The 22500-nt window shown below is 43.6% G+C and overlaps 1 protein-coding gene across 1 annotated transcript in view; it reads right to left on the minus strand.

Annotated features, from left to right (window-relative positions):
- LOC126993139 (ankyrin-3-like) overlaps positions 1–22500 on the minus strand; it is a 96416-nt gene that overhangs the window by 63838 nt on the left and 10078 nt on the right. Inside the window, exons 2-3 of the mRNA XM_050851999.1 lie at positions 17928–18343; positions 17545–17658 (exon numbers count right to left, since the gene is read on the minus strand). Of these exons, the coding sequence (XP_050707956.1) occupies positions 17545–17658; positions 17928–18343 (530 nt within the window). The remainder of the gene's footprint in view (positions 1–17544; positions 17659–17927; positions 18344–22500) is intronic.

Here is a 22500-nt window from a genome sequence, read left to right on the forward strand (position 1 = left end):
CAGAGCCTTCGAACTCCCGCTAACTATGACCTTTACATTTCAGCCCGGAATCGTGCCAAATCTATTCTCCGACCTACCAAAACTTCTTTTATCAATAGAAAATGTCAACACCCTGCTTCTTCTAATTCTTCCAGTGACATCTGACATCAAGCCAAAAAATATCTCCCCCAATTTCACTTCTTCCTCTTTCCTTCCTCTCCTTAACACTGACGGCAGCACTGCCGTCTCATCTGTCTCTAAGGCTGAACTCTTCGCTCAAACTCTCTGTTAGAACTCCACCTTGGACGATTCTGGGTATATTCCTCCTACTCATCCCCCCTCTGACTCCTTTATGCCTGTTATTAAGATTCTTCCAAATGATGTTTTCTATGCCCTCTCTGGCCTCAACTCTCAGAAGGCTTATAGACTTGATGGAGTGCCTCCTATTGTTCTTAAAAACTGTACTTCTGTGCTGACACCCTGCCTGGTCAAACTCTTTCGTCTCTGCCTATCAACATCTACCTTTCCTTCCTGCTGGAAGTATGCCTTTGTACAGCCTGTGCCTAAGAAGGGTGATCGTTCCAATCCCTCAAACTACCGCCCTATAGATTTACTTTCCTGTCTATCTAAAGCTTTTGAATCAATCCTTAACCAGAAGATTCAAAAGCACCTTTCTTCTTCCAACCTTCTATCTGATCGCCAGTATGGGTTCCGCAAAGGGTGTTCTACTGGCGATCTTCTTGCTCTCTTAACTGAATTGGTCATCCTCTCTTAGCCGTTTCGGTGAAATGTTCTCTGTTGCGCTACACATATCGAAAGCCTTCGATAGAGTCTGGCACAAGTCTTTGCTTTCTAAATTGTCTTCTTTGGGATTCTATCCCTCTCTCTGTTCCTTTATCTCCACTTTCCTTTCCGGCCGTTCTGTCTCTGCGGTGGTAGACGGCCACTGTTCTTCCCCTAAGCCTATCAACAGTGGCGTTCCACAGGGCTCTGTCCTATCACCCACTCTCTTCCTGTTAATGTCAATGATCTCTCCATAACAAACTGTCCTGTCCACTGATACGCCGACGACTCCACTCTGTATTATTCAACTTCTTTTAATAGAAGACCCTCTCAACAGGACGTACACGACTCCAGACTGTAAGCTGCAGAACGCTTAACCTCAGACCTTGCTATCATTTTTGATTGGGGCATAAGGAACCTTGTGTCCTTCAATGCCTCAAAAACTCAATTTCTCCACCTATCAACTCGACACAATCTTCCAAACACCTATCCTCTATTCTTCGACAACACTCAGCTGTCACCTTCCTCAACACTAAACATCCTCGGTCTATCCTTAACTCAAAATCTCAACTGGAAACTACACATCTCCTCTCTCGCTAAATCAGCTTCCTCGAGGTTGGGCGTTCTGTATCGTCTTCGCCAGTTCTTCTCCCCCGCGCAGTTGCTATCCATATACAGGGTCTTTGTCCGCCCTCGTATTGAGTATGCATCTCCCGTGTACGGGGGCTCCACTCACACAGCTCTTCTGGACAGAGTAGAGTCTAAGGATCTTCGTCTCATCAGCTCTCCTCCTCCTACTGATAGTCTTCTCTTAAATTCCGTCGCGAGGTTGCCTCTCTCTCTATCTGCTATCGATATTTCCACGCTGACTGCTCTTCTGAGCTTGCTAACTGCATGCCTCCCCCCCTCCTGCGGCACCGCTGCACACGACTTTATACTCATGCTCATCCCTATACTGTCCAAACCCCTTATGCAAGAGTTAACCAGCATCTTCACTCTTTCATCCCTCACGCTGGTAAACTCTGGAACAATCTTCCTTCATCTGTATTTCCTCCTGCCTACGACTTGAACTCTTTCAAGAGAAGGGTGTCAGGACACCTCTCCCCCCGAAATTGACCTCTTTCTCGGCCACCTCTTATGATTCTTTTTTAGGAGCAGCGAGTAGCGGGCTTTTTTATTATTGCTTCCTTTTTGTGTGCCCTTGAGCTGCCTCCTTTGTTTAACATACATACATATATATATATATATATATATATATATATATATATATATATATATATATATATATATATATATATATATATATATATATTGTGTAGTGGTTGGTGAGGCTGTTCAACGAGTGTTTCAGGGAGGGGGCCGTCCCCTTGGAGCGGAAGAGTGAATGTGTAGTGCCACTGTACAAAGGTAAAGGTGATAAGTATGAGTGTGGTAGTTTTAGGGGTATCAGTTTGTTGAGCGTGGTTGGCAAGGTGTATGGGAGAGTATTGATTGATAGGGACCGATGCGGGACAGATTGTATGGTTGGTGAGGAGCAGTGTGGGGTTAGGAGCGGCAGAGGGTACATGGATCAGGTGTTTGAACATAAGAACATAAGAATATAAGAACATGGGGAGACAGCAAGAGGCCTAATTTCCTACACAGGGCAGCTCCAGACTCTGCCCCGCCACCCCCCCCACTACCACCAGTCATCCTCGGCCATGTAGCTATCCAGTCTACTCTTAAAACAAGCTATCGTCCCTGCACTCACTATGTGATTGCCGAGTCTATTCCATTCCCCCACCACCCTATTACTAGACCAATGCTTACCTATTTCACTCCTAAATCTATACTTTTCTAATGTAAATCCATTACTGCGTGTTCTATCCTGCTGTCTAATTCTCAGTACTTTACTTATATCGCCTTTGTTGTAACCCTTGACCCATTTTGATAATTCTATCAGATCTCCCCACACTCTTCGTTTGTCTAGTGAATGTAAGTTGAGATGTTTCAGCCTATCTTGATATGGGAGGTTCCTCAGTCCCTGAATCATCTTGGTCATCCTCCTCTGAACTGATTTCAGCAAGTTGATGTCCATTCTGTAGTGTGGGCACCAAAACTGGACAGCATAGTCAAAGTGTAGCCTAACTAACGCTAAATAGGAGTCTGAGGATGACCTCTGCACTTTTATTGGTTACCGTTCTGTTAATAAAACCGAATACCCAGTGAGCCCTATTCTAAACTATTAACGCCCCTCCCTGCTCCGGGTCCTGGCCTACTTCTGATCTCACTCTCCTAATCCTTTGCAGCTGCTTACTTTCTTGACGCCACTATCCTTGTTAAGGTTGGGCGGTCTGTAAAGTACTCCTATGACAAGCTTCTCCTTCCAACAAGCGGTGAGGCCTTTATGGACCTGGAGAAAGCCTATGATAGAGTTGATAGGGAGGCATTATGGAGAGTAATGCGGATGTATGGAATAGGAGATAGGTTATTGTCTGCCGTGAAAAGCTTTTATAGGAATAGTAGGGCATGTGGGAGAGTTGGTAAAGGTGAGAGGGATTGGTTCGAGGTGAATGTGGGGTTGCGGCAACGTTGTGTGATGTCACTGTGGCTGTTTAACGTGTACATGGATGGAGTAGTGAGGGAAATGAATGCAAGAGTGCAAGGTGAGGGCTTGGCACTGGTGCGTGAAAATGAAAGGGAGTGGAAGATAAGCCAGTTGTTATTTGCGGATGACACTTGTGGCAGAGTGTGAGGAGGGCCTACAAAATCTGGTGACAGAGTTTGGCAGACTGTGTGAAAGAAGAACGTTGACAGTGTATGCGGGAAAAAGCAAGGTTATGAGATGTGTAAGGGATGCTGATGGTGGCAGAATGAATGTGAGGCTGAATGGGGAGCTGCTGGAGGAAGGTGAGAGCTTCAAGTATCTGGGGTCGCATGTAGCAGTAAATGGGAGTGTGGATGTGGAGGTTGGAAACAGAGTGAAAGAAGCAAGTAAATGTATGGGTGAAGTGAAGAGTGTATTGAGGAACAGAGCCTTAGGAATGAATGCAAAGAGAAGGCTGTATGAGGGAGGAGTTGTGCCCACAGCTCTGTATGGGACCGAAACGTGGAATGTGAGACAGGACGAGAAGAAGAGGTCGGATGTGTTTGAGATGAGGTGCCTGAGGAGTATGGAAGGTGTAACGAGAATGGACAGAGTGAGAAATGAGGACGTGAGGTAGAGAACGAAAGTGGTGAGAAAGCTGTTTGAAAAGGTGGATCAGAGGGTGCTGAGCTGGTATGGGCACATGGTAAAAATGGGTGAGGAACGTTTGACGAAAAGAGTGTATAGGGCTGAAGTGAATAGGGTGAGAATGAGACGAAGGCCTAGAAGAGCGCTGGGTGTGCAAGGTCTGTCAGTAGAGCAAGGAAGACCCTTCCCATGTCCTCACTAACCGTTTCCCTATTGTCTCACCAACACCGGAGAGTAGTTCAGCATGCTCTCTAAAGGCAGATCCTCTCTCTATCCACACCACACTACATTCACACAACACACACACCTTTTCACAAGATTCAAATCTCAAAATGGCGTACCTTCATCCTGCCTCGGAGTCTCCTCCTTGGGGGGGGAGGCACAAATTCCCCCAGGGAGGATTCCCCTTCTGGCTGCCGACCTGAGAAGTGTCTCGATAACTCCTCGAACCTCTTTCTTATCAATTTCTGCAACATTCGCGGTCTTAATTCTAATTTTCATTCTGTGGAGCACCATCTCTCCTTCTCTAAACCTCATCTTCTCTTCCTCACCGAAACACAGATTTTTGAGGCTACTGACAGCAATCTCTACTCTGTTCAGTTCTACTATTGTCGGGACCCAGAAGACCATAACTCCACAGTTAATTAATAGTGACCCCAATCAGAGGCAAATACCGGAGGAAGATGTGGAGACAAGAATTGTAAATATGATAGGAGAGGAAAGGAAAGTAATTAGTCAGATATACAAGTCGTAAACATCTGATAAGCGCTAACACTACTAAGAGAGGTTACGGAAAATACTCAGACCCACATACAGGAAACAGATACCCAGTAGGTGTGGTCAGAAGGTGTGGATAACCATTCAAAACACTCTAGCTGTGACGTGCAGTGTGACGAAACGCTATAAGCGAATAACTGAACAGCGAAGTCACTGTGGGAGTGTCTTAAGAGTGAACCACGAATGGCAGAAGTAAAAGATACAACATAATGAGCGAGCCAATGGTTGTTGACAGGAAGTATTGGCTACTGGTTATGTAGAAAATGAAGGCGTGTCAGGGATGTAGTTCCGCCTCAAGCAAGGAAAAATGACCTAAACAACAGTGGCATGGGCAGACCGAGGCTTGCACTCGCTTCAAGCAGTGCTGCTACTCACTCAGCTGAGAATGGCTGTTGTGATCTTAATCGTGAGTAGAAATTCGAGAATCTAAGGGAAACCGACTGTTTTGTCCTGGGGATTATAATGTGAGAAGAGGTGTAGTAGGATTGTGAGTGGGACAGGATTGTGATTATTTTATTGCCATGTAGAGCAAAGGTAGAAACCACTGCGTGTGGTATAATTTGGTGCTTATGTGAAATTGTGGTAGATTATACTATAGGAATGTGTTATTAGGATTTGTGAGGAGAGTACTTAATTATTGTGATGTAAGCAGAGAGAAACAAACCACTGCTTGTGGAATAACGAGTGTTATTATTATTGGCAACAACTGAGCACATATTGTAGTATTATGTTTAAGACATGTCGTTTGTCATAAGTTGTATCCATCGTTGAATATGCCAGAGTGTTATGATCGTCTGAGCATAGAATATTGCGTAAGGCAGTTACTTTCATTTAATTTTAAATAAATGTATATTTTCTTTTTCTCTTGTTTATCCCCGAACACCAGTCTCCAATAACAACTTAAGCCGGATCACGCTACCAGGGATACGAGACGGTGAGATCATTTATGGAGTAATTAATGAGTGATAAAACAGTTGTTTTAATACAAGTTGATGCAAATAAAATAAAATGTAAAAAATAAATACAAGAAAAGAAGGATCCAAAACTATCTCTATCCTAAATTTTAATCCAAAGCTGGATGTTGCGCCTTCGTACGCATCGACATCACTTGTTCTCGTGCAAACGACCTTGACTCTGCAGAATTTTCCACCATCTGGCTAAGACTTCATTGTCATTCTATTACTAAATACATCTGTGCTGTTTATCTCTCACCTATGTCTACTAACAACGTAAATTTTTTTGACTATTTAAACTCTAAAGTGGAGCACATCTTGACCCACTCTCCCTTCGCTGAAATCTCCATCCTAGGAGATTTCAATGTTCAACACCAGCTTTGGCTTTTATCCTCTTTCACTGACCATCCTGGAGAACAAGCCTACAACTTTGCTATCTTCAACGATCTAGAGCAGTTGGTCCAGCACCCTACACGTATTCCCGAACGTCTTGGAGACACACCCAACATACTAGACCTCTTCATTATCTCTAACCCTTCTGCTTATTCTGTCAAACTGTTCTCTCTCCTCCGATCACTACCTTATTTCTGTATCTTGTCCTATCGCTCCTGTACATCCTCTGGACCCACCGAAGAGGCGATGCTTCTGGCTTTTTGCTTCAGCTCGGTGGGAGGACCTGAGGATGTACTTTTCCGATTTCCCGTGGAATGATTACGGATTCCAGGAGAGAGACCCCTCTGTGTGTGCCCAGCGCATCACAGAGGTGATTGTCTTTGGAATGGAGGCACACATTCCACATACTTTCTCTAGTCCCGATGCTAAAAAGCCTTGGTTTAATCACGCTTGTTCTCGTTCTGTCAAAGATAGAGAGGCAGCTCACAAAAGATACCAGAGCCTTCGAACTCCCGCTAACCATGATCTTCACATTTCTGCCCGGAATCGTGCCAATCTATTCTCCGAATTACCAAAAGCTCCGTCATTGATAGAAAATGCCAAAACCTTGCTTTTTCTAATTCTTCCCGTGACTTCTGAAATCTAGCCACAAACATCTCCTCCAACTTCACTTTTTCATCTTTTCTTCCTCTCCTTAGTCCTGACGGCAGCACCGTCGCCTCATCTATCTCTAAGGCTGTACTCGTCTCTCAAACTTTCTCTAAAAACTCCACTCTGGACGATTCTGGGCATATTCCTCCTACTCATCCCCCCTCTGACTCCTTTATGCCTCTTATTAAGATTCTTAAAAACTGACCTTCTATATAGTCGCCAGTATGGGTTCCGCAAGGGGCGTTCTGCTGGTGATCTCCTTGCCTTCCTAACTGACTCTTGGTCATCCTCTCTTAACCCGTACAGTGTTTAGTACGTACATGTACGTACCTCTTAGGGAAGTGTTTAGTACGTATATATACTCATGCTCTTTTGAGAGCTTATACGCCCTTTATTTTCGTTTGTGTATGTAACATTGTTCATTGACAGTAAAGAGGAAGAATTTGACAAGTCTTCGTATTTTTAAATGGATGTTAAAGGGCCTTTCTGTACATTTGTCCGCATTCCCACAAAACTCATTATACAAGAAGGTAAGTTACTTTCTTCTAGGTAAATACTCCTTGATTCTACAATCAGTAAGGCATGTGGAATTGTAAATTACACTTCAAAGTAATCGGAAATGAAAACTGATCGTCGGAAGCATCATAGTATTACGTTGAGCTTTGAGAACTACTGTTGTAGTCCACACGGCCTTGAAGCGAGCGGTGTTGCCTGATGCGCATCCAACATTTTTATTGTACTTACAATTACTGTTTATTTCTTTAGTTTTATTTTTGTGATGCAAAGAAGTACTTATACATTACTCACGCAATAGGGTAGTGAGAAATGTTTATAATGGAAAGAATATTGGCTTTCAAAAAAAAATTAAGATAGATTTCCCTTTCCTGGTATTTTTTTTTTACAACAAAGGAGGCAGCTCAAGGGCACAAAAAAAGAAAACAATAAGCAAAACAAAAAACCCGCTACTCGCTGCTCCCAAAAAAAGAATCAAAAGAGGTGGCCGAAAGAAGGGTCAACTTCGGGAGGAGAGGTGTCCTGATACCTTCCTCTTGAAAGAGTTCAAGTCGTAGGCATGAAGAAATACAGATGAAGGAAGATTGTTCCAGAGTTTACCAGCGTGAGGGATGAAAGAGTGAAGATGCTGGTTAACTCTTGCATAAAGGGCTTGGACAGTAAAGGGATGAGCATGAGTAGAAAGTCGTGTGAAGCGGGGCCTCGGGAGGGGGGGGAGGCATGCAGTTAGCAGGTTCAGAAGAGCAGTCAGCGTGGAAATATCGATAAAAGATAGAAAGAGAGGCAACATGGCGGCGGAATTTAAGAGGTAGAAGACTATCAGTAAGAGGTGGAGAGCTGATGAGACGAAGAGCCTTATACTCCACTCTGTCCAGAAGAGCTATGTGAATGAGGCCCCCCCACACATGAGATGCATACTCCATACGAGGGCGGACAAGGCCCCTGTAAATGGATAGCAACTGCGCGGGGGATAAAAACTGGCAGTGACGATACAGAACGCCCAATCTCGAGGAAGCTGATTTAGCGAGAGAGGAGATATGAAGTTTCCAGTTGAGATTTTGAGTTAAGGATAGACCGAGGATGTTTAGTGTTGAAGACGGTGACAGCTGAGTGTTGTCGAAGAATAGGGGATAGGTGTTTGGAAGATTGCGTCGAGATGATAGGTGGAGAAAATTATTTTTTGAGGCATTGAAGGACACAAGGTTCCTTTTGCCCCAGTCGGAAATGATGGCAAGGTCTGAGGTTAAGCGTTCTGCATCGTTAGCTTTGAGACGGAGAAAGTAAAAGGACGAGCTCTCTAGGGTAGCCGCGCTTCCATTCCTCACACACACACACACACATATATATATATATATATATATATATATATATATATATATATATATATATATATATATATATATATATATATATATATATATATATATATATATATATATATAGTAGGAGTAGGTAGGAAGACACCTACCGAACGGGCGTGAGCTACTCCCGGTGAGGATATATGGGAAGCGAGCAGGCTACTGACAGCAATCTCTACTCTGTTCCCTCCTACAATCTCTATCCTAAATTTCAATCCAAAGCTGGATGTTGCGCCTACGTGCGCAACGGCATCACTTGCTCTCGTGCCCACGACCTTGACTCTGGAGAATTTTCCACCATCTGGCAAAGACTTCATTGTCATTCAATTACTAAATACATATGTGCTGTTTATCTCTCACCTAACTCTACTAACTATGTAAAATTCTTTGACTATTTGAACTCTAAAGTGGAACACATCTTGACTCACTCTCCCTTCGCTGAAATCTCCATCTTGGGAGATTTCAATGTTCACCACCAGCTTTGGCTTTCATCCTCCTTCACTGACCAGCCTGGTGAACAAGCCTACAACTTTGCTCTCCTTAACGACCTAGAGCAGTTGGTTCAGCAACCTACTCGTATTCCCGACCGTCTTGGAGACAGGCCCAACATTCTAGACCTCTTCCTTACCTCTAATCCTTCTGCTTACTCTGCCAAACTGTTCTCTCCGTTAGGCTCATCCGATCATAACCTTGTTTCTGTATCCTGTCCTATCGCTCCTGTACACCCTCTGGACCCGCCGAGGAGGCGATGCTTCTGGCATTTTGCTTCAGCTCGGTGGGACGACCCGAGGATGTACTTTTCCGATTTCCCGTGGAATGATTACTGCTTCCAGGAGAGAGACCTCTCTGTGTGTGCTCAGTGCATCTCATAGGTGATTGTCTCTGGAATGGAGGCATACATTCCACGTTCTTTCTCTACTCCTCATGCTAAAAAGCCTTGGTTTAATCACGCTTGTTCTCGTGCTATTAAAGATAGAGAGGCAGCTCACAAAAGGTTCCAGAGCCTTCGAACTCTCACTAACTTTGATCTTTACATTTCAGTCCGGAATCGTGCCAAATCTATTCTACGACTTACCAAAACTTCTTTTATTAATAGAAAATGTCAACACCCTGCTTCCTCCAATTCTTCCCGTGACTTCTGGCATCTAGCCAAAAAATATCTCCTCCAATTTCACTTCTTCCTCTTTCCCTCCTCTCCCTAACACTGACGGCAGCACTGCCGTCTCATCTGTCCCAAAGGCTGAACTCTTAATCAAACTTTCTGTAAGAACTCCACCTTGGACGATTCTGGGCATATACCTCCTACTCATCCCCCCTCTGACTCCTTTATGCCTGTTATTAAGATTCTTCCAAATGATGTTTTCTATGCCCTCTCTGGCCTCAACTCTCAGAAGGCTTATGGACCTGATGGAGTGCCTCCTATTGTCCTTAAAAACTATGCTTCTGTGCTGACACCCTGCCTGGTCAAACTCTTTCGTCTCTGCCTATCAACATCTATCTTTCCTTCCTGCTGGAAGTATGCCTTTGTACAGCCTGTGGCTAAGAAGGGTGACCGTTTCAATCTCTCAAACTACCGCCCTATAGCTTTACTTTCCTGTCTATCTAAATCTTTTGAATCAATTCTTTACCGGAAGATTCAAAAGCACCTTTCCACTTCTAACCTTCTATGTGATCGCCAGTATGGGTTCCGCAAGGGGCGTTCTACTGGCGATCTTCTTGCCTTCCTAACTGACTCTTGGTCATCCTCTCTTAGCCGTTTCGGTGAAACCTTTGCTATCGCGCTTGACATATCAAAAGCTTTTGATAGGGTCTAGCACAAATTTTTGCTTTCCAAACTACCCTCCTACGGTTTCTATTTTTCTCTCTGTACCTTTATCTCCAGTTTCCATTCTGACCGTTCTATTTCTGCCGTGGTAGACGGTCACTGTTCTCGGCAAACAAATGTCGTACACACGCATCATGTGTGTAGCTACCTCGCTGTTGATTTAATTATTCAGGAAAAGTCTGCACAAAATAGACAGCGATGATGATAAGAGATACGTACAAGTGTGTCTGTGTGTGTGTGTGTGTGTGTGAGAGAGAGAGAGAGAGAGAGAGAGAGAGAGAGAGAGAGAGAGAGAGAGAGAGGAGAGGGGAAGGGAGAGAGAGAGAGAGAGAGAGAGAGAGAGAGAGAGAGAGAGAGAGAGAGAGAGAGAGAGAGAGAGAGAGAGAGAGAGAGAGAGAGAGAATTTCTGCCACTTGAGTTAGACACACTTACACACGGACACATCCATGGTGGAGAGCCTTTGAATTAGCTTTTTTTTTTATTTATTAGTAAGTTTCTGATACGTCAAGGGGGTGGAAATAGGTTGACCGGAAACAATTTTATCCATTGCTGGGGCGGCGCGGCGCGGCGGGGACAGCGAGAGCTTTTATACGGAGATAAGAATCACAAATATTACACTACAGACATTGCAAATACCCTTAGAAGAACGACTCGTTACATCGTGATAATAAATAAATACCTAAATAACCAGGACAGGAAAGACGGAGAATAAGACACAATCAATCAGACAACTTGCATTTCCATTTCTATATCCTCGTTTTGGCATTCAAGAAAAAAAAATCACCCCATCAAAATCGTACCAATAATTTGTCTAGTTAACTAATCATATATCTTCATATCTTTTTTCCATTATGGGGAGAAAAAACGGAAAGATAACCAGCTCTGAAACCGTAGAGTAGCTACTTGGTTTTCATTATGTTTTCACGATTAGGCTACTTGCTCGACAACAAAGAGACAGTCATTTAGAAGGTTTGAGGAAGCGGGGGGAAGAAGAATGGCCAGTAAATCGTCTATTCTTTCTTTTCTTCGCCCCTCTCTGTCACTTGAACTGTTCTTACTTCTTTTCCAGTATTTCTTTATCCTCGATGGTAAACAGAGGCAATTAGAATGTTCAAAAGGAAGGTGAAAAGGTCAGTGGGGCGTAGTGTGGGGACGGGCTGGAGGCCTGAGGCAAGGTGACGTGAGTGACGTCTGACAGACTTAGCGTCTCAGCAGCGTGAGTCACCATCATTCACTCAAGAACGTATGTTTTTTTTCTTTATTAGCTCTAAGAATTGTCTGGCCAAAGTAAAAGAAATAAACAAATGTTATAATGTACGAGACACAGCTATCACCTCATGGTAATGCCAAAATAAGTATTGTTATTAGGTTAGTTTTGTCACCTGTATAAATATTTGCAATTATATTTATCAGCTAAGGGTGTATATTATTTAACATTAGTGGTTTAATGAGACTTGCTCTGTCCACTACATCAAAGGCTTTCTTGTAGTCTAGTGAGATGACAAATAATTTCTTTTTCATTTCAAAACTTTCTTGTATGCAATGTTTCAGTATGTAAAGATTGTCATTTATGTCTCCCTTCTCTGTAAATCCCGCTTGCATTTCATTTCTGTTTCCGGACTCATGTATGTGTTTCTCTATTTTTTCTCTTATTACACACACACACACACACAGAGAGAGAGAGAGAGAGAGAGAGAGAGAGAGAGAGAGAGAGAGAGAGAGAGAGAGAATGATGATAACATACACAGACAACGGGCAGTACATAGGCCAACTTATCCATCTGTTGCTGTTACGAAAAAAGAGAAAAAAACATTACCTAACAACCTCCCTCCCTCCCATTATCTTACCTCAAGCCTGCTCTTTATAGGGGACGAATCTGTTTCTCTCTACTGAGGCTTCGTTCTTGCCGTGATAGTTTGTGACAGTCCAAGTAATCAACTGACTCCCTCCTCTTTTTCAGGTTTGCTTATTGCTGATATTTCCCGTCACGGCCCAGCCACTCAACACAATCCCGCACACTAAGACATCCAACCTGAGCTGACTCCCTTCATGCTAAGGCAGTGCTCTGATTGGTCCATGACAATGACTTTCAAAATAGCGCCTTCTGATTGGACGAGCCTATTATCATTGCCAGAGTCGCCATCGAACAATTTTGTCAGTGGATTTCTTATTGGTTTATTACAAACAGATGAGGCACATTATTAAAGCTGTGTGTACTCGCTCTTTTTTTTTTGTAATTTATGTAACCTGATATATCAAAGTGCTAATTTATTGGTTCTCATTGTTACTTTTTCGTCTGGTTTGGAGGTGCGGTACGAGAGTTTGCATGACCACCAACAACAGCAGTCAGCAGCAAAACACGGTGCAAAGAAAACGACTCCCGCGGCATTGACTTGGAATGAAGAACCTTGCCCATGACCGTAATTTTGGCAGATTATTTTTTTAAAGGCTAAGGGCAGCTTTGGTTCATGAGTTGGGTGGGGAGGGTGGCGAACGAAGCGAGCATGGGGGAAATCGCGTGGTTTCCGTTCGTGGTAAAAAAATCCCTGAATGTAAGGGTTTTCCCTACATGGAGGACATTCTTCATCCCCCCAAATTCAAAAGCTACATGATTGCGACGTATTTCGTGTTCCCACCAAAACCCCTGCACCTGCTTTGGGTGAGAGGGGGGAGAATGGGCAAGCACTAGAATAATATCGTGTAATTGATGACCTTGTCTACGGGTGTACTATTATTAACTCATATGGAGAAGGAAAATTTGAATGTTTCATAATTACGATTCATAATATACACTGCGGCTCCAGCAGCAATGCTTTTCTGTCAAGTTTGAAGAAATTGGCTCCTCTCGAATTCCGGCTGCCGACCTCTGCCCTAGATAAACTATATAATTGCAGTGTAATAAAACAGGCAACCAATTGGCTCCCGCTCCAGGAGGCGGCTCGTGCAGCCAGCCGAGTCGCCCGCCCACCTCGAGGGTTGAGCCACTCCCATTGGCTCCCGTTCCTCCCAGCCCAGCCGAGTCGCCCCGCCCTCCTCGAGGGTTGAGCCGCTCCCATTGGCTCCCGTTCCTCCCAGCTCAGCCGAGTCGCCCCGCCCTCCTCGAGGGTTGAGCCACTCCCATTAGCTCCCGTTCCTCCCAGCCGAGTCGCCCCGCCCTCCTCGAGGGTCTGAGCCACCCATTGGCTCCCGTTCCTCAAGCCCAGCCAACCGTCGCCCCACCCACATCGAGGTTGAGCCACTCCCATTGGCTCCTGTTCCTCCCTGCCGAGTCGCCCACCTCGAGGGTTGAGCCACTCCCATTGGCTCCCGTTCCTCAAAGCCCAGCCGAGTCGCCCCGCCCACCTCGAGGGTTGAGCCACTCCCATTGGCTCCTGTTCCTCCCAGCCGAGTCGCCCCGCCCTCCTCGAGGGTAGAGCCACTCCCATTGGCTCCGTTTCCTCCCAGCCGAGTCGCACAGCCCTCCTCGAGGGTTGAGGCCACACCAACGGCTGGACTTATCCTCTCTATAGTCGCCACAAACAGCCCAACTCACGCTACAGCAACTCCCATTGGCGCCCACTGGGGCGAGGTCATTGCGGAGACAAACTCACTATACCATGACCCAGCCACCTTCTGGCGTAAGACAAAACAACTTATGGGAACCGACACGACGAACCCCACAACCTCTTCTCCACCACACGCGACAAAGTGTACGACAACAACGAGAAGGAGACGCTACACAGAAATCACTGGCAAGACGTTTTCAGTGACGCGGACGAAGACTGGGACGACGAAGAGACAGAGACTGAAGTACGCGAGTTTCTCGCCAATAACCTCCATAGACTTTCCCCTCACGTCAATGCAGACCCCAGCAGACTAATTCTGACAACTACTTCCTCACTTTTGAAATTACATCCGAACACATCCTTTCCATAATCAAAGGCATGAAAAAGACATGCCCAGGACAAAGTGGCATAAATAAAACCATCTTAAGACACCTCCCCCTTGAGGCCATTGCATACTTAAACAAAGACTCTCAATGCCGCCCTTTCAGCAGGCTACTTCCCCGACAAGTTCAAGAAGGCCACGTTGAAACTAATACCAAAAGTTGGTAAAAAAACTCACTACCCCGCTAACTACAGGCCAATATCCCCCTTTGAAGAGCCGGGGAAGATATTTGAGTGAATTCTTGACCACCGACTCAGGACATTCCTTGAAGACTCCAACATCGACAAAGACTTATAGTTTGGGTTCCGCCCAGGCAGGGGAACCACGCACGTCCTCGCTCTCGTGACCAAGACTGTCGCCCAACAGAAAGCTGACGGGGGACAGTGCCATCTCGTCCTGAGAGACATCACCTAAGCCTTCGACAAAGTCTGGCACCTAGGGATGAAGTACAAAATCTTACACCTCGGACTTCCTATCATTCTAGAAAAACTCTTGTGCGACTTTCTAGATGATAGGTCGGCGAGAATAAGACTTGAAAACTACCTCGGTGACAGCTTTCACCTGAGCTGCTGTGTCCCTCAGAGCAGTGTGCTCTCCCCGACACTATTCACTATACACCAGAGATACCCCTCCCCCACTCAGAGGCACCAACATCTCATACGCCGACGAAATGATTTTTTTTCTACAACAAAGAAGGCACCTCAAGGGCACACACACAAAAAAACAATAATAAAAAAAAGCCCGCTACTCGCTACTCCCAAAAAAGAATCAAAAGAGGTGGACGAAAGAAAGTTCAATTTCGGGTGGAGAGGTGTCCTGATACCCTCCTTTTGAAAGAGTTCAAGTCGTAGGCAGGAGGAAATACAGATGAAGGAAGATTGTTACAGAGTTTACCAGCGTGAGGGATGAAAGAGTGAAGATGCTGGTTAACTCTTGCATAAGGGGTTTGGACAGTATAGGGATGAGCATGAGTAGAAAGTCGTGTGCAGCGGGGCCGCGGGAGGGGGGGTGGCATGCAGTTAGCAAGTTCAGAAGAGCAGTCAGCGTGGAAATATCGATAGAAGATAGAAAGAGAGTCTACATCGCGGCGGAATTAAAGAGGTAGAAGACTATCAGTAGGAGGAGAAGAGCTGATGAGACGAAGAGCCTTACCCTCCACTCTGTCCAGAAGAGCTGTGCGAGTGGAGCCTCCCCACACGTGAGATGAATATTATAATCATGTCTAGAATAGAGTCCAGTATGCCAGTACGTCAAAAATATACAGATTTAAGCTGATGCATATGCACAAACATAAAAACCCACCTTGTAAAAACACTTATCCTGCCTATCCTTGATTACCCTCCCATTCCCACACACACATTCAGTAACACTCAACTCGCTAAGCTCCAGAGGGTCCAGAACACAGCCTTACGTTTTGCCACCAACCAATACCACCATTACGCCATGACCACAGAGCAAATCCACATAGCAACAAACACTCTCCCTCTCAACATACGAATACACAAAAGAGCCACAAAAATATGGCAAAGACTTGCTCTGCTAAACATACACCACTTCAACACCCTCACTGACAACGCGAACAACATACTCAGGTACAACAGAGACCTCCCAAGCAGCCTTGCCGCAATAAACTCCCTGCCTGCCCCGCTACTCCACTGAATCTGAGCCACCCCAAGGAAGCAACTCCAGAATCACGGCATCCACACTCGGCTAGCTACCTATACGCAAACACCACAACTACACGTTACGCCCAAAAACACAAAGGTAAACAAAATCGTGACTACGTGCCAAACAATGTATCAACCAAACTCCAGCTTCATGAACTGATTGTAAGCCTAAAAGTGTAATAAAATGCCCTAGATAGCAGGACTTCCCGCCTTCTCTTCTCCCTCCTACTCCTTCTTTACCTTCCTCACCCACCCTCTTTTAATTCTTCCCCTCTCTTCTCTCTCTAAAAAAAAAAAAAAAAAAAATCCACATCAGTTCCCCTGAAGAAGCGAAAGCGAAACTAGTCTTGAATAAGCTCATCTCAAACACACCCGTGCTAATAAAAATAATGATGATGATGATGATGATGATAATAATAGTAATGATTATAATAATAATAATAATAATAATAATAATAATAATAATAATAATAATAATAATAATAATAATAATAATAATAATAATAATAATAATAATAATAATAATAATAATAATAATAATAATAATAATAATAATAATAATAATAATAATAATAATAATAATAATAATAATAATAATAATAATAATAATAATAATAATAATAATAATGATAATAATAATAATAATAATAATAATAATAATAATAATAATAATAATAATAATAATAATAATAATATAAATAATAATAATAATATAAATAATAATAATAATAATAATAATAATAATAATATAAATAATAATAATAATAATAATAATAATAATAATAATAATAATAATAATAATAATAATAATAATAATAATAATAATAATAATAATAATAATAATAATAATAATAATAATAATAATAATAATAATAATAATAATAATAATAATAATAATAATAATAATAATAATAATAATAATAATAATAATAATAATAATAATAATAATAATATAAACACTAATAATAATAATAATAATAATAATAATAATAATAATAACACACACACACACACACACACACACAATAATAATAATAATAATAATAATAATAATAATAATAATCTCAACGGTTGTGACGATGTGGATAACCATATCATGACTAGCAGTAATAACAATACAAATATTAACATGCATAGCATAGATTTTGATGGTAATATTAAAAATTATTCTACTTTTATTTTTCTATCAACAATCATATCAATCATATACGTCGATGCTTTTTTGTTATTTTTCATTTTAATTATTATAATTATTGTTATTATTATTATTATTATTATTATTATTATTATTATTATTATTATTATTATTATTATTATTATTATTATTATTATTATTATTATTATTATTATTATTATTATTATTATTATTATTATTATTATTATTATTATTATTATTATTATTATTATTATTATTATTATGTTCATCATCATAAGTACTACAATCATCACCAGTAATCATGTTGTTTATCTTGCTGTCTATTGTAGCTATGTTAACATTCCTTACCTTCTCGTTCAAGTAGTCTATCAGCCATTCCCTGAAGCCAAGCAGTTTCCTCACGTCCTCTGGCCGCAGCGTGTCGTCAACTGCTGCAGCGTTCACCCCGGCGCTGGACGTGACCTGCAACGACAGGCGCCACTGACTTTACCACCAATTGAGACTGGGAGCCAGGCTCTTCATGTGGAGAGAAAGAGAGAGAGAGAGAGAGAGAGAGAGAGAGAGAGAGAGAGAGAGAGAGAGAGAGAGAGAGAGAGAGAGAGAGAGAGAGAGAGAGAGAGAGAGAGAGAGAGAGAGAGAGAGAGAGAGAGAGAGAGAGAGAGAGAGAGAGAGAGAGAGAGAGAGAGAGAGAGAGAGAGAGAGAGAGATGCTAACAGAATGCCAAAACTCACCTCAGGATTCGGGCTTTGGGCGGCGTCCCCGTGCACCGCGCCGCTCCTCCTCGCCAGCCACCTCGCTGCTAAGTCTTTACCCTGCCTCTTAGCCGAGTCCAGCGGCGTGAGGTCATCACCGGCCCCCGTACTGGGCGCCGCATCCTTATCCAGCAGGTACCTGACCACGTCCAGACGCCCTGCCTTAACAGCCCAGTGCAGGGGTGTCAGGCCATCGCCGTCCATTGCGTAAAGAGGCCAGCCAGCCCCCTCCAGGGCCTTCAGCACAGCCTCGTGGCCACCAAAGCTGGCGAGGTGCACCGGGGTGTGTCCGTCGGCGGCCTGCAGCAGCTCGGGGGTGGGCGGCGTGACCGGGATGAGGGTAGACACACACTCAGCTTCATCATTTACTGCAGCCCAGTGGAGGGCCGTCCATCCTGTGTGTGGGAAGAGGGAGAGACGGACAGTTTTCAGTGCTCGGCAGTGACCATTAAGTTACCAGACAGTGCCCTAGTGCCGCCGTGTGACACACTGCACGGCAGCCACAACGGAGGCTGTTGTGAATACTGCTGATCCTGGATACGGGAGGCAGAGAGGCCTGTTGTTGCGACAATAACGAGTGTGGCGGGAGGAGAGGGAGAGGGAGGAGGCGAGGGAAGGAGGGGAGAGGAAGGAAGGGAGGAAGGGAATTTAATGATAGCGGGAGTGAGTGAGAGGAAAGAGTGGAGGGATGGAAACATGGAAACATGGAAATGCAGGCAACAGAAAGCCTATTGGCTCATTACGTGGTTGCCCGCTTTGGTGATTTAATCTGCTCGACAGCCACTTGGGGCCTGGGGAGCAGATGAAAGCACCTCGACATTGAGGAGCAGATGAAAAGCACCTCGATATTGAGGAACAGATACAAGAACATAGAAATACACGGAGACTGGGAGAGGACGAGTGGCCTACACATGGCAGCCCCAGAATCCCCCCCATTACTCACGGTGGGTGAGGTGTAGTCTCAGGGGCACAGGTAAAGGCTTGATCCTCGTTTTACCGGCGGTACTAGGCACGGCACCAGTAACCTGTCACCTTACTGCACCCACACCTCACTCCACCTGTCATGCGGACATTAACTGTTGCTGTACTCTATTGTTGACTTACGCTACTTGTAATGAGAGTGATGAAGGAGGGAAGGGAGTGTAGGTAGAGTTATAAGGGGTGGGAGGGGAAGGATAAGGGGGAGGCGAGCGATAGGGAGGAGGGAGGGAAGGGAGAATAAGGACTGCAGGGAGAAGAGGGAAGGGAAGGATATGGATGGGAGTGAGAGGAGATGAGGGAGAGGAAGGAACACAAAGAACACAAAGGAAGAACAAACAACAGCAGACCTGTTGGTCCTTACGAGGCTGTTTGTGACAAGCTACACTAACTATCTAATCAAAAGTGGAAGATGAAGGACAACAAAGGCGAAGGCTCCTCCCCACCCCCTCATCCCTCCATCCAAAGCTGGCAGGAAAGGAAAAAGAACCATGCAGCATGGAAAAACTACATGGAATTAATGTAGGAAAGAGGAAAGAACTACCATTACTGCTACCACTAACCGGGCGATAAAAACGGACAAGGACACCAGTACTCGAAAGAACTTAACGTTATTACGACAATGAGTAATATCTTAGTTGCTGGTTGAATTCAAAATACTTGTCCAATCTATTCTTGAAGGCCGTAACTGTTGTACTATCAACGACATCACAGGGTAGAGAGTTCCAAACATTAACAACTCGATTGAAGAAGAAGTGTTTAGCTTCGTGCGACGAGAATCTTTTACCACTTATCTTCAAATTGTGATTTCTTCTTGTTCTATTTGATCGATCAATTGTAAAGTAATCTTCCGCATTAATATCACTGAATCCTTTAAACTTTTCAAACACTTCTATCAGATCGCCTCGCATTCTTCGTTTTGACAGGCTGAATAAATTTACTTCTTTAAGCCTTTGTTAATATGATAAATTTCTCAACCTAGGAATCATCTTTGTTACTCTTCGTTGAACCCGTTCCAACTTTTCTATGTCTTTTCTGTAATAGGGAGACCAAAACTGTACACAGTACTCTGGACGGGGTCGAACCAACGAATTATACAGTTTTAACATTACTTTTTCCGATTTATTATTAAAGACTCGTCCGATGAAGCCAACTAATTGGTTTGCAGTTTTAACTACCTATGAACAATGCTGACCGGGCTTTAAATCGCTTGATATAGTGATTCCAAGATCCTTTTCTTTACTTACTGCAGAAAGTTGTTGGCCATTCATTACGTACCGAGCGCGATTGTTATTTTTTCCGATGTGCAACACTTTACATTTGTCAACGTTAAATTTCATTTGCCATTGATTAGACCAACGTGCAAGTCGATCTAGATCTGATTGTAAAGCTTCTTCGTCGAGTGTCGCAGTTACTTAACTAGCAATTTTTGTGTCATCAGCAAATGTTGATACTTTGCAAATGAGCCCATCATCGATATCATTAACATAAATCAAGAAGAGCATGGGGCCAAGCACTGATCCTTGAGGTACGCCGCTTCTGACATCGTGCCAGTTAGATGTAACACCGTTTAGAACTACTCTCTGTTGCCGCTCAGAGAGCCAGTCCGCAAGCCAATTGTGAATGTTACCCGAGATACCGTGCGCCATTGGTTTGCTGAGCAATCGTTGGAGGGGGACCTTATCAAATGCCTTTTGAAAATCCAGATATATGATATCTACTGATCTGCTTTCATCGAACACCTCAAAAATATAATGAAAAAAATCAAGTAAGTTAGTCAAACACGAACGTTTACTACGGAAGCCATGTTGCGAATTATTTATTATATTATTTTCTTCGAAGAATTTCACCATATTGTCGCGAATGATAGTCTCCATTAACTTACAAACAATCGATGTCAGGCTAATTGGTCGATAGTTTCCTGGATGAGACTTTTCCCTCTTTTTGAAAATTGGTGTGACACTTGCAAGTTTCCAATCCGACGGAACTTTTCCAGCTGTTAAAGATTTATTGAATATGATGGAGAGCGGTTTACAAATTTGATGTTTGATTTCTTTTAAGACCCTAGGGGTAGTTTTGTCTGGACCAGGAGCTTTGCTTACTTTAATCTTTTCAATTGTGCGCAAAATGTTACTTTCTACGATGAGCACGCCACTTAACATCTTTTCGGTCCTTCTAGCCTCCGGCGGTTGAGGTGCTAAACAATCTTCGTCGGTAAATACGGATGCGAAAAAGTTATTTAGGATTGTAGCCATTTCATTTTCACCGTTCGTGTGGTTACCATTATCATTAGCAAGCGGTCCGATAACACATGTGAGTGACTTTATTATTTACATAGCTAAAAAAATCTTTATGATTAGATTTACTTGTTTCCGCTATATATTCTTCAAGACTTTTCTTGCTTCGATTTATTAATTTCTTGGGTTCGCGGCGAATTCTGTCCAACTCTAGTTTGTCAGCCTCACTCTGAGTTGATATGTATTTACTGTATACGCGTTTTTTTAAGAGATACCATTTGGGTTTCTTCTTAAAAGCTAAACCTTCTCTTTACTAGGAGTTACTTCGCTTTCTTTCATATTGATGCTGGAAAAGGAGAAGGAGAAGGAGGGAGAGGAAGGAAAAAGAGGGGAGGGAGAGGAAAGAGAAGGAGGGGAGGGAGTGGAAGGAGAAGGAAGGGAGGGAGAGGAAAGAGAAGAAGGGGAGGGAGCGGAGGGAGAAGGAAGGGAGGGAGAGGAAGGAAAAAGAGGGGAGGGAGAGGAAAGAGAAGAAGGGGAGGGAGTGGAAGAAGAAGGAAGGGAGGGAGAGGAAAGAGAAGAAGGGGAGGGAGCGGAGGGAGAAGGAAGGGAGGGAGAGGAAGGAAAAAGAGGGGAGGGAGAGGAAAGAGAAGGAGGGGAGGGACGGAAGGAGAAGGAAAGGAGGGAGAGGAAGGAGAAGGAAAGGAGGGAGAGGAAGTATATGGAGGAGAGTGAGAGGAGAGGAGGGAGAGGAAGCAGAAGGAGGGGAGGAAGAGGAAGGAGAAGTAGTGGACTTAGAGGAAGTATATGAAGGGGAGTGAGAGGAGAGGAGGGAGAGGAAGCAGAAGGAGGGGAGGAAGAGGAAGGAGAAGGAGTGGACTTAGAGGAAGTATATGGAGGGGAGTGAGAGAAGAGGAGGGAGAGGAAGGAGAAGGAAAGGAAGGAGAGGAAGTATATCTAGAGGAGTGAGAGGAGAGGAGGGAGAGGAAGGTCGAGTGGAGGAAAGGAGGACACAACAATCATCACCTCAACCACTATACAATAAACACCACCACCACCACCTCTTCTCTCAAAACACACGTACTACAACATACGACATGGTAATATCCAGTAACAAAGCCGCACATAACGCAATAATAAACCCTCGGCCACCTACCACTTCAGACCATCTTTACATAATCATTACGTTAACAAGCAAAGCCATCACTAACTCAATCCCTCCAACATTTGGTATGAGAAAGGCAAATTGGGAAAAACTAAAAGAGGAAGATGAATAAGAAAAAGAAACGAAAGAAATAGAGGATCATATTATCAAGGAAACAATAGATAACAAAATGGAA

This window comes from Eriocheir sinensis, unplaced genomic scaffold (assembly GCF_024679095.1).
Source record: "Eriocheir sinensis breed Jianghai 21 unplaced genomic scaffold, ASM2467909v1 Scaffold568, whole genome shotgun sequence".
Classification (NCBI taxonomy): Eukaryota; Metazoa; Arthropoda; class Malacostraca; order Decapoda; family Varunidae; genus Eriocheir; species Eriocheir sinensis.